At 40.6% G+C, this 13,498-nt stretch overlaps 1 protein-coding gene across 1 annotated transcript in view; it reads left to right on the forward strand.

Annotated features, from left to right (window-relative positions):
• Positions 1–13,498, forward strand: part of LOC107222579 (sodium/hydrogen exchanger 8) — a 54,251-nt gene that overhangs the window by 22,803 nt on the left and 17,950 nt on the right. The window contains exons 2-3 of the mRNA XM_046736751.1: positions 8,627–8,796; positions 11,536–11,910. Of these exons, the coding sequence (XP_046592707.1) occupies positions 8,627–8,796; positions 11,536–11,910 (545 nt within the window). The remainder of the gene's footprint in view (positions 1–8,626; positions 8,797–11,535; positions 11,911–13,498) is intronic.

Consider the following 13,498-nt stretch of genomic DNA (forward strand, 5'->3'; position numbering starts at 1 on the left):
TTTTTACATTTTTTTGAATTTAAATTTGTAGAAAGTGCATGACTGTTGAGTCATCTCGAAAATGAAATTCTATATACGTGACCTTTGGAACTGTGACAGTTTCTTATAATCAGAATTTTGGTTAACTTACTTTGTAAAAGGGCATCATACGTTCTGTGATTTTTCTATGAAAGTTTGGACTGCTTTTTGACAGCACATGTTGAGGCACAAGCCTCGTCAGTCTTCTGCTTCTCGGCTAGCTAGGATTTTACCTGCGAAAAAGCAGGGCGTCTGTAATGTTAGCAGAACCATGTTGGAAAATCGATCATTACCGATACCATAATCAGGTGCTCTTCAGGTACTAATTAGTTGCCCTGTTCAAAAATTAAGTGCTCGATACTATTACCGATAAAAAAGAATTTTCACTCTGCACTGCTGACGCAATGTCATGCTGGCACTGCATAGTCTAAAAACGCGGAATATTGGCTGTGGAAAAAATTACTTTACGCAAGAATTAGGTGCTCTTTAGGTGCTAAATAGGTGCTCTATTCAAAAATGAAGTGCTCGAATTTATTATCTTAAAAAATGTATTTCCACTTCGAAAAATCGTCAAATAATGGCGGTAGAAAAAAATTGGTTGATTCAGAAATTGGGTGCTCTTTAGGTGCTGATTGCATGATATAAGAGCTTTTAAATATCAGCGGTGACAATTTTTGATTTTCAATTCTTAGTAAATAACAAAAACAGAATCACTTTTTTTTTACGGCCAAATTCTCAGTGAATTAAGAGCTAACAGGATATGCATAATTGGATTTTTGAGCTACTCCTCCCAAACTAACCCCTGCCTACCCTTAAAACTTATCGCAGCGAATTCTTTTTTACGACAATACACACAACACGCCAGTACTCATCATATAAATATATTTTTTCACCCATCTCATCGCGATTGGGCGTGGATATATCCATAGGGGTTGTCCTTTCGACATTGTTTTTAAGGTATATCAGGTCTTCATAATTAGCTTCAAATTCTCACGTGGTGAAAATAATTAAAAAAAAAATTTTTCTCTTCAGGGGGTTAGCTTTTCAGTAAGTTGCCCCCTCCCCCCCACTATTCAAAATTGATTTTCTCCTAATAGAAACGGGCTCAAAAATCCCGGTTCGCGGCAGTACAGAGCTCATAAATAGCTCTTTATTATATAATTTTTGCAAATTTTTTTGATCGAGGGGGAGGGGGCAGCCTTACGGAGGTCGGTACCACATGTGTGTTAACTTAGCCCAGCACTTTGTACAATGTAAAGTTATGAAAGTTGTGCTGAATTGTGCTGAACTTTTGGTAGTATGTGCCGTGAATCCCGATTTCCCTAAGATCGAGATTCACGGCAGCGAATTATATTGACTGAACTTCGTCTGGCTAACTCTCGATCAAATGATATAGTACCACTCAAGCCTTTTTACCGCGTCAAGATGTCAGTTGTCGAAAAGGTTTTTCTTTCATTCTTTTTTCATTTTTTATTTTTTTTTTTTATTAATAATTTTTTCCGATTTTTTTTTCAATTTAATTTTTTTCTTTAGAACAGCAATGGAACCTCAATCCTTGTCCATCTCATTTTTTCCCTTGTTTTATTTCAATTGAATTCCAATTCAAGAAACAAAATTCTCAGTTTTGTTTCCTCCATTCTGTAACTCTTTTTTTTATTTATTTTTTTATTCCATGTTTTGTTTTAATACTGTTAATACTTATCATGTCAAACAGCAATGCAACCCTTATCCCGATTAATTTGAACTTGTCTTTTTCTATTTCTGTTGGGACCGGTGGTGGTTAAGAAGCGCACATATGGTGTGTGATATACGAGTAGTATTTATTATTGGTTACTTAGTACGGTAAGCATAAGTATATTGCACGACGCGAGAGAGTAGCGTGGGTTACCGTGACCGGTGAGGACGCCATGCGTGACTGCCTGCCAGCGTGCGTGCGCGTAGGCTATTGGGGGGGGGGGCATAGGCCCGTAGCTCGGGCGGCGGCACCATTTGGCGGTACCGTGGAGTACCCAACATCTCCCTTCTCTAGAGAGCCACCTCCTGGTGTACGACTTGGCGTTCGGGTCCGATTCCAGTCGTCGGGGTGGGGCTCGTTCGCGTACCGATCTCCAGGGGAGGATTTCTACTCCTGCCGGGTTTCCAGCATCTCGGTTAGGGCTAGGGGCCCTAGGCTGAGCTGGCGGTTCGTCAGCGTCCGGGTTGTTGATCGCTGGAACCAGGATGTCGTTAGATTCGGTGGGGGTCCAATCATCCTCCACGTCTTGGTCAGGGTTCGAGGCGTTGGAACCATCTTTCCAGATGTGGGTAATGTGTCGCTCGACCTCTTTGCCGCTGTCCAAGAGGATGGCGTAACGGACGTTGGAAATGATTTTGGAGACATTCCCTTGTTTCCGTTTTTTGAACTGGGTAAGGACTACGACGCGGTCGCCGATTGCGAGTTGGCGTGGTCGTGCGCCATGATGTCGGTTAAACTGTTTTTCCACGTTTGTTTGTTTTTCTTCGAGGTTGTTTGGCCCGCTTTCCTCTTCCTTCGGTTTCGGAAACAGCTTGGAGAACGGGGTGTTCATTTGTCGTTCGAACAAGAGTTCCACTGGTGACTTACCACCTGGAGCTGCCGCACATGGCGTGTAACGATAGCTGTGGAGGAAGTCGAAGAGAGTCTTCCAGTTGGTCGCAACTTTGGCGATGGCTCTTTTTACAGTATCAACCACACGTTCGGCTTGTCCGTTTGATTGAGGGTGGTTTACCGGTGACATTAGGTGGGTGATCTGGTGGTTTTCGGAGAGATTCGCGAAAAGTCCGGAAGTAAATTGAGTTCCGTGATCACTGATGAGGATTTCTAGGGGTCCATATCTTGAGAAGACTTCGTGGCACAGTTCTACTGTGCGTGGTGCTGTTATTGACGAGGCTATCGCCACCTCCAGGAACTTGGAGTATGCGTCCACGAAGATTTATAGATACTTGCCGTCTGGAGGGTAACCAATATCTACGTGTACCCGCTCCAATGGACGTGTGGCTTCCGGCCAAGGGCTGAGTGGTACCTTACTTGGAGTATGCGTCCACGAAGATGTATAGATACTGGCCGTCTGGAGGGTAACCAATATCTACGTGTACCCGCTCCAATGAACGTGTGGCTTCCGGCCAAAGGCTGAGTGGTACCTTGGTTGGCATTCTTCGTGTCAGAGCACAAGCATCGCATTGTTAAACAAGTCGCTCGATGTTTTCGGATATTTTAGGCCAATAAACATATTCTCTGGCGAGTTGCTTCATTCTTCTTATACCTGGGTGGCCTTTGTGTAGGGCCGTTAGGATTTCAGGTTGCATCGTTTTTGGGATGACTACTGTGTCTCCCATCAACAATGTGTTGTCGACGGTACTGAGGTTGTCTTGACGTTTCCTGAAGTGTTCGATGACTTCCGTCGTAGGGTTTGAAGTCCATCCGTTTGCGATAGCTTTCATTACAGATGCAAGGTCTTCATCTTCTAATGTTGCTGATCTGAATTTGTCTCGTAGATTTTTTCCGAAGGTGTCGATACACAGGTTTCTGACTTGCTGGACCTCTTCTTCTACAGTCCGGATGCTAGCCACTTGAAGTTCTTCGCTGTTGTCGCAACGGAATTTTTCTATCAAGCGTGATAGCGCGTCCGCTTGGCCGAAGTCCTGCGTTCGGATGTGTTCGATGCGAAAGTCGTATCCTAGGAGTCTCATCGCCCATCTTTTGAGACGTGCGGCTATAGTGAGTTTGAGACCTTCGTATCGTCAGGTTGGAGCATCGCAACAAGGGGTTTGTGGTTGGTTTGCAGTATAAATTTTCGTCCCCACAGAAATTTGTGAAAACGCTCGACTGCCGTAACCAGGGCTAGAGCCTCCTTTTCTATTTGTGAAAAGCCTCGTTGAGTGTCCGTAAAGCTTTATGCCATGTGGTACACAGCGCGTTCTTGTCCTGAGTCGTCTCGTTGCAGTAAAACGCCTCCTAGTCCCGTAGAATAGGCGTCTGCTGCGGCGACTAGTTTTCGATGGACCGTAGTACTCCAAAAAGAGTGAACTGAGCATAACCTTCCTGATTTGTTCGACAGCCAGGTCGTGCTGTTGGTTCCAGTCCCATGGATGATCCTTTCGGGTAAGTACTTCTAGGGGTTGTTTCAGCTGGTGTAGGTGAGGGATGAACTTTCCGTAGTGGTTCACCCTTCCTAGGTAGCTTTGCGTTTCCGAGACGTTCGTAGGCTTGGGCATGTTAGCTATAGCGCGAGTAGCTTCCGGGTCAGCTGCTATACCTTTAGCGCTTATGATCAAGCCGAGGAACTTTATTTCCTCTACTGCAAGACAGGACTTTTCAGGTCTGAGCTTCCAGCCTCTGTCTTCCAGACGTTGGAGAGTTTGGCGTAAGTGTACATCGTGTTCCTGGCGGTTGGAGCCAGTGACAATTACATCTTCGATGTACGCGTGAGCTCCTTGCAATCCTGCCAGCGTACTATCCATGGCTTGTTGGAACATAGCAGGTGCTGTCTTGATGCCAAAGGGTAGTCGTCTGAACCTGAACAGTCTCTTGGGTGTAGTAATAGTAGTTATTTCTCGATGGTCTTCAGCGATTTCCAGTTGGTAGAAAGCATCGCTCAAGTCGAGTACGCTGAAAAAGCGATTTCCGTTTAGTTTGGTGATGATACCTTCCACGTCGCGACAGACCGGTTGCCTTCGCTATGTTGAGTCGGCTCCGCGTGCGATGATTGTCCGTTAGCCGAGTGTACAACCGGGTGTACAGTCGGTTGTACCGCGAACTTGGGTTTAGGAGTTTCCGAACTTTGGACGCGAAATACGATTTCCGGGTTTTCGTATTCACTCAGTGGCACGGACCATAGGTCGAGAGTCGAGACTGTCGATCGCGTTTAGTCCGAACAAGATTACTCCCGCACGGTTTGCGACGTGAATTTCCAGTTCGGCTTTACGATCGAGAGCTTGTACCGCACACTTGAACTTGCCGATCATTTTGAACTCACCCCCGCTCGCGTGTTCGACGATTTCACTCGCGACGAGGTCTGGAGAGCCGCATTGCTCCCATTCGTCTTTACCGATTAACGTAATGTCTGAACCCGAGTCGTATTGCAGATTCGTGACTTTACCGAGGATAGTCACTGCTACGTATTTTCGACGACGCTTACCGACCGAGGTAAGTGATTGCGTCACGAGACTCGCACTTTTGACACTGGGTTTTACGTCTTTCTGTTTCGAACGGCACACTTTGGCGATGTGTCCTTTACGCGAACACTGATGACACACAGCTTCATTGAAAGGGCACTTTGACCGTTGATGATCACCTCCGCCACCGTTGCACTTTTGATCCGATGGTGGCTGCACCGGTTTTTGCTTCGGACCACCTTTCTCGAATTATCCCTTAGACTTCGCGTAAACGGCGTTTATCGCTGTGGTAGGCGAATTTGCGACCGGATTTTCCAGCATTTTGAGGCTAGTTGACACGTTCATATCAGCTTCTAACTCTGCAACTATGTACTCAAGCGATGTATCTGCGTTTTTTTCCACTACGCGAGAGCTATTCGTTTCAACTCGTCGTTTTCGCTTGAGTAGCAGAAGGATTGTAGCAGTAGTGAAATCCGTAGGTTGTCTTCCGTGAGTTTCGCGCGATCAAAGTCTGAGGCGTGTCGATTTATACGATCGATGTGTTCCGTTATAGGGGTCGCTTTGCCGTATCGATAGTTGAGGATCTCGATTCGCCAGCGTGTTATAGGAACTTTGTCGCGAAATAAGTCTTTCAACGTGGTGATGACTCCGTCTTGCGGCATGGCTGTCGGGTTTTCAGGGGCAACGTGATTCACTAGCCTGTCCAACTCGATTTGGCCGAGCTTGTCTAGCACGAGACGAGTTCGCGTTTCTGGAGGTAGCGACGCTGATTCCGTGACGACGGTGTATTCATGACGCAGCAGCCATTTTGAGAACGGTTTGATTTCGTCCCCGGAGCCATATGAATATTTTTTGACACGAGCACTGAGCTGATTGAAGAGATCGGAGTGTGACGTGCTAGGTTGATTCGGTCTAGCCCCGTCGTTCTGGTTCTGAAGCTGTAGTTGAAGAAGCGAGGTGACGGCCGCTGTGAGAGCCTTGATTTCTTCGGTGTTCGCCATGTTGTCTCACGCACACAATTTTTCTGTTTGATTTCCCGCACATAGGTCGATCGAATTTATTTCCGCAGCGCCAGTTGTTGGGACCGGTGGTGGTAAAGAAGCACAGATATGGTGTGTCATATACGAGTAGTATTTATTATTGGTTACTTAGTACGGTAAGCATAAGTATATTGCACGACGCGAGAGACTAGCGTGGGTTGCCGTGACCGGTGAGGACGCAATGCGTGACTGCCAGCCAGCGTGCGTGCGCGTAGGCTATTGGGGGGGGGGGGGCATAGGCCTATGGCTCGGGAATTTTGAAAGGCACAACTCAGAACAAATCGGGGATTTTAGAAATTTAAAAAATTTTCGAAATTCCAGTTTCAGTTCGGCCGGAAAATCATTGTTACAAGTGCGAGGGTTGGTCGAATCGCGATTTGTTAGACAGAGAAGTTGATATACTCGCCCAGCATAACTTGGCACAAGTTGCAGATTTCTGGATTTGCGAAAATTTTCGAAATTTGAACTTTGGTCAGGTCAGAAAATCATTGTACAAGTGCAAGGGTTGGTCGAATCGCGATTTGTTAGAAAGAGACATTGATGTACTCGCCCAGCACAACTTAGCACAAGCTGCGGATTTCTGGATATGCGAAAATTTTCGAAATTTGAACTTTTCAAGCCTCGAAATCACCTTGAAGGTCATGATCGAGGTCACCACTAGATACGCCTTGTTAAAATTCATAACTTTGGTCTTAACGATAGAATTTAAGAAGCTTCTATTCTTGTCCGAAGTATCCATACTATGTTTAAGTTTAAAGAACCCTGCAGTGATCTTCAAGGTCAATGAGGGCCAGTGAATTGATTACATTTCTGTACATAAAATTTCTCGCTCTATCGATTGCCGATGTCAATAAAGGGGGTTCCTATTCGAAAAACAAAAGTTGACCTTGAAATAACCTTGAAGAATATCGCCAAGGTCAAAATGAAGGCCACCATTGAATTCTTTGGAAAAAGTCACTTCAAGAACGACCTTAACATTTTGGGAAATTGTCTTACCTGCGGAAATATTCAGCCGTCCCGTTACTTTATTGACACCCTATATAAGGCATTTTTTTGTCATATTGATTGGTATTTCATTAAGTCATAAGCACATTAAACAACATTTGGTGGCAACATGGATATAATAAACTCAACGGACACGCAAATACGTGCCTCGTGCATTCGCGGCCACCCGGGGTCTATTCTTATATGTCTACGGTCCGTTGTCCAATCGTCTCTGTCTCTCATCGTTTGGGCATTTTCAAAGCGTTTCGAAAGACTTTGCGGTTATCTATGCATTTGACCCTCAGGTGTCAGTTCAGCTCATGTATTTAGCTGACCGTTACAATTTATTCAAAATTTTACTGGATATTATGCAAGTTTTTTAATCAATATCTAGCCCGCAATAGTGTTGCCAACCTAATTTCGAAGAAAATAAATGTATATCTCAAGATAGCATATTTTCCGTCCACAATTTATGATAACGTTTTTTCTTCGGTCCCGTTTGGAACTAGCGTATTTCTTGGTTATCGTTTGGGATGACGTCTTTTTGTGTCGCATTTTCAGATAGCATGTTATTCATTTGATACATTGATATAATCACATTAGATTTGCATTAAAATTAATGACGCCGCATTTTCACGTAAATGACTCGATTCACCTACGGTTACCCTATCTCTTGTGTATCCGCGTATGGGACACCTATTTGAAGTTTCGATCGATTAACTTTAATTAAAAACACAAGCTAACACCAACACTTGATTCTGGAGAGATAACGGTGAACTGGTTCGCTTTGCAGGAACGTGAAATAGTAATACTGAGGCACTGAATCATTTGTTGGATGATTATCAGTACTCAATTTCAGTATTTTCTAAGAGTTTCTGATCAAGTTTTATTAATGAAAACTTGAAGTACGTTATCAAATATTGCATTCTCCAAAATTCAAAGGTTATTCCATTATGTGTCAAGAAATTTTCGTCTCTTCGACGACGGAACCAGGAATCGAACCTGGCGTCTAGAGTTAATTTTTCAAAATCACCAAATTTTCGAATTTTACATTCTTTCAACCATATTCTTCTCGTAAAAAAATGATTTGCACATCCGCATATCATTCATTAGACGGCTTTGCTTGTCTTACGTGGCTTCCCATCAAGAAGCAAGAATTTCAGATTTAAACATTTCACCTACACATTATATTCTTACTGGTGCTTGAAGAGACGAAAATTTCTTAACATATACATACCCGGGCACATGAAAACAAAATTCGAAACTCACTGGTGATGAGAGAAATTAACGACAACAGAGTCAGGGCGGCTAGGTGGTCTAGTGGAGTAAGTCTCCGGTAAAGCATCTCTAGACGCCAGGTTCGATTCCTGGCTCCGTCGTTAATTTTTCAAAATCACCAAATTTTCGAATTTTACATTCTTTCAACGTTATTCCATTACATTGCATTGCAGGTATCATGGCCATCTTATTCAATGGGATCGTGATGTCGCACTACACTCACTTCAATTTGTCAACTGTAACGCAGATAACGATGCAACAAACGATGCGAACATTGGCCTTCATTGCTGAGACATGTGTCTTTGCATACTTAGGCTTGGCCTTGTTCAGCTTTAGACATCGGGTACGTACAAGATCCAGTATGATCGAAACTTGGTTAACAAGAAACGAAATATTGGTTGCAGTTCATTTAAAGATCACATCATGTGAAACGAATCAGCTAGTTCAGGAATTTTTTAATACTTTTATTATACAGTATACGTGGTCAGAGACTCAAGTTTATTTTTGAAATTATTTTGGGAGCGTTTCATTTTTCGCAAGTTTTCGCAATAAGAATTGAATGCAATTTTCTTTCCTCCTACAAATGAACTGCCAGCAGGATTAGTATACCTCCGTCAGCGAAAGAGATCATTTTGATCGTTTGGCAACTTATGTCTTCTCTATTGAGAATAGTATTCTATTACACGCCGTTTAGGATCTGTAATAATATGTTACTTATACAATTTGTCCTACACAACTAATAATAAGATTAAAGTATTCACGAAACCTAAAAAGTAGTACCTGGTCAAAATAAAAAATGATGTATTTATAGTGCGAACAAATAGTCTATTTGACTCCAATCTTCGGCAATCACAGTGTGAACTTTTACTTTAAGAAACAACGATGTCGAAGTTAGTAACTTTTTTTTTAGTGTCGAGTTCGTCGCATATAGCACATTGAAGATTATGCTGTTTGTAGGCAGATGGAGTACAGCTATATTCTATAGAAACATTGTTAGATTCCCGAATTTATCGTTAATTTTTCAAGTCACCAAAATGTTCGAATATAACTCTACAAATTTACTCTCACGAACAATTGATATATCGTCTGTATATATCATTGCATGGACGTCCGAGTACGTTCCTTAGTTAAAGTACTGTACTGTAGCTGCACTCTTCCTGCAAATATAATATCTCTATGTGATATAGCTGTACTTCATCTGCCTACAAACAGTATGGTCTTTAATGTGCTATAAGCGACGAAATTGATATTAAAAGTTCGGATACAAGGTGATAAGAAAAGTTGACGACAATGTAGTCAGGGTAGCTAGGTGGTTTAGTGGAGCGAGACTTCGTCAAACATTCTCAGATGCCGGGTTCGATTCCCGGCTCCGTCGTTAACTTTTCAAGTCGTCGAAATGTCCGAATTTAATTCTCTACAAATGAAACTAGTAACTGTAGCGGAATAGAACATTGAAACAATTAGTATTTTGTAAATTGAGTATAACTTAAACATGACGGGGATTGCAAAGTATGACTATGTTTTACTTTATTACATTGTTGATAAGTTTGTGACCAGGTTTGTTAATTCACTTCCAAATCGTCGAGGTAGGTCATAAGTGAAACATCTTTATTATAACGAGTTTGCGGCTAGGCAGTTGTCAGCCACCTCCAGGCTATAAACAATAAATTACATTTTATTTTGAATCTGTCATTTGATTAGAAGTAATAAATTTTAATAATGTAATGATTACTCTGTGAATCTCGGACCTTCAATCGGATTACACAGTTCATTTCGACTTTTACGTTATCTACAACAACTTCTTTTTAAATTAGACACATGTTATAAGATATTACAAAATTTACATCGGTTTTTAGGATATTATAAGCTGAATATCAATCTAAAACAGTTTACTTCTTCATACCAGTTTATTATTACGGATTACTCATTATTCTTTGACATCCTTCAGGCTAGGGTGTTCACGCTTGCGCCATTTAGAAGGAAGTGAAGATTATCGGTAATGTTAAAGGTAATTAATTTATAATTTCACGTGTAGGTCGTGAAGCCAAATGATATGATGAGGCGTGAATTTTCGAATCCACTTGATTATCTTTAACATTGCCGATAATTTTCACTTCCTCCCAAATGGCGCAAGCGTGAATACCCTAGCCTAAAAGATGTGAAAAAATAGTGAGTAATCAATAATAATAAACTGGTATCAAGATGTTAACTGTTTTAGATTGATATTCATCTTATAATTTCCTAAAAACCGTTATAAATTTTGTAATGTCTTACAACATTTGTCTAATTTAAAAAAGTTGATGTACATAACCTAAAAGTTGAAATGAACATGTACTATCCAAATCAAGATCCAAGATTCACACAGTCATCATTATATTGTTAAAATTTACTACTTGTCATCAAATAGATTTACAGACAAATGTAATTTATTGTTTATATCCTGAATATGACTCGTAGCTGTCTATTCGAAACGTCGTTATAATAAAGACATTTCACTTATGACCTACCTCGATGACTTGTAAATTTACTTAATTACAGTGGACTGAATTTCAGACGATGCAAACGTTGTGAAATAACTTTCTTTTCTAACGCTATGAACTTCAACCTTATAAGAAAAATCCGTCAACTTAGAAATTTAGTCTGACGTTGAGGTCTACTTCCGTAAAAAGTTTTGAAAAGATCTGTAACCTCAATAATCTATTTCAAATTAAATATATCATGTACTACGAGTTTATTAAGTTGCGTTTTCATTTTTTTTTTTTTTTTTTTACCATATTGAAGTTAGTATTGAAGTCAGCGATTCACGCTGAGGTAAAACCGTTACTTTGTGATTTGGAATTGTTTGAAATGCAGTAAACCGTAATAAAACAAAATCTACTGATATTTTGAAATTTTCATTTCGTTAAAGTCATTGTAAATATAACAAATATTGATTTTTTCCCCAAACTTTCGTTACAATAACGTTACCAACTTTAATCTCGTTCTTTTTACGATGTACAAAAAAGACGAAGCAATTTCCAAATTCCTAGCTCTTCTGAAATCTCACTTTGTACGATAAAAAACTTTTCACCGTTTTTTACAGGTAGAGCCGGCATTAGTAGTTTGGTCTGTAATTCTGTGTCTGATTGGGAGAGCTGCGAATATCTTCCCACTTGCACTTCTGGTCAACCGCTTCAGAGAACATCAAATAACAAAGAAAATGATGTTCATAATGTGGTTCAGCGGTCTACGAGGGGCAATTTCGTATGCTTTGTCCCTTCATTTAGATTTCAGTGACGAAACTCGTCACGTAATCATAACAACGACGCTGATCATAGTTTTATTCACCACCTTGATATTTGGTGGATCTACAATGCCTCTACTAAAATTCCTCAGAGCAGAGAAGAAAACGCGGACTAACAGTAGCAGAAGAAAGAGAAGAGATAAAGAAATTTCACTCAGTAAAACTAGGGAATGGGTAAGAAGTCTTACTGACATTTTCGATTACAACATTATTGATACAATTGAATAATATAAACTATTCAAGAAATTCCGAGCGGGACATAAAAATTCTTTGAAAAGTTTGAGTGGCCTTGACGTCTTGACAGTCTGGCAAAAATGAGAATTTCGGTTAGTGACGTCTCTAAAGCCAGCACTGCCACAATAAAGAACCTAAGTATGAGGTAGCCCAAAATCAAAAACTAATTAAGTGATGATTAAAGTGCTGTAACATCAATTTTAGATCTTCATCCTCCAAGGTGGACAGAATTTCCCCTATCCAATCTAATCTACTGAGCTTACTTGCCATAAAAAAAGAAACATGAAAAATCCTAAAAAACCCTAGAGAAAAAATTATAGAATATTTCTTTTTAATATGTTTCCTGGCGGAAACGAGACCTAAATACACTGTAGGAACTTTCATATTAGTGCTCATTAATCACGTTTTTAATTAATGAGTATATAAACCAAGCTTCCATTATACTCTGATCGGATTTCCAAATCGCTGGAAAACTCAATGCAAATCGATTCAGTTTACATTAACTTCTACAAAGCTTTCGTCTCGGTAAGTCTGATCAGGTTACAGCAGAAGGTGTGAAACTCCGGTGTTAGGGCCAGCTTATTTAGCTGGATCGCTACTTATTTAACAAACAGTAGGCAGTATGTGGGAATGAAGACCAATGTTTTTTCTCCTTTCATAATCGGATGGGGCCTTCGACGGGTATCATACATCGATCTTATTCTCTTTATTTTGTTCATAAGTTATCTTCCACAATGTTTTTGTTTTTCTGGCTGTCTAATTTCCTGCTACTGCTGATGGTTTAAATGTTCTACACGGAAAATATTCTACAGAATATTCTAGAATAGAACAATTTTCCTGTAGAATAAATTATGCAAGATTATTTCTGATCCGAATTTCGAATTCCTTTCTATAGAATAATATTTCTGTAGAAACGAGTCTGTAAGACATATTCTGTGGAACATTTGCTCTATAGAAATGATTTCTGTAGAATCGAACCGCATTCTTTACGTAAGGCGATCTACTGTCGATTTTAGGGACACTACGTCTCTAATATATCTGTATAATACTTTAGTTATTCCAATTTTATTGTACGGCGCTATTGTCTGATTCCCGCACTTCGGTTATCTCACGGCTCAATCGGAAAGTGTGTCTTACAAATTTATTCGAATCTTAGCCTCTAACAATAAGAGTGGTTCTCCAATAGCTGTGGATGACTACGATAACGTAGGTCTAATGCTGAAATATAATCTTAGACCTGTTGAACTCATTCAGCATTTCCAATCAATAGTCTTTGTCTATAAAATAATTAATAGCCACAGTCCCTGTAATGATCTCGTCATTTTATTTTCTTCCAAAAACATTTGTTATTCGATTGGACAACCACGTACTTTGTGTGAAAATCTTTCTGAATCCAATCTGGGCTTTTACTGTCCTACATATCTCTAAGTTGAAGAGACTCTGGAATAGGCTTGATCACTTCACTACTTCCGCTCTAGCTATCAGCACGTTCAAGGCCCTTCTAAGTCGCGCAACAATTGAACCGTTT

This window comes from Neodiprion lecontei, chromosome 1 (assembly GCF_021901455.1).
Source record: "Neodiprion lecontei isolate iyNeoLeco1 chromosome 1, iyNeoLeco1.1, whole genome shotgun sequence".
Lineage (NCBI taxonomy): Eukaryota > Metazoa > Arthropoda > Insecta > Hymenoptera > Diprionidae > Neodiprion > Neodiprion lecontei.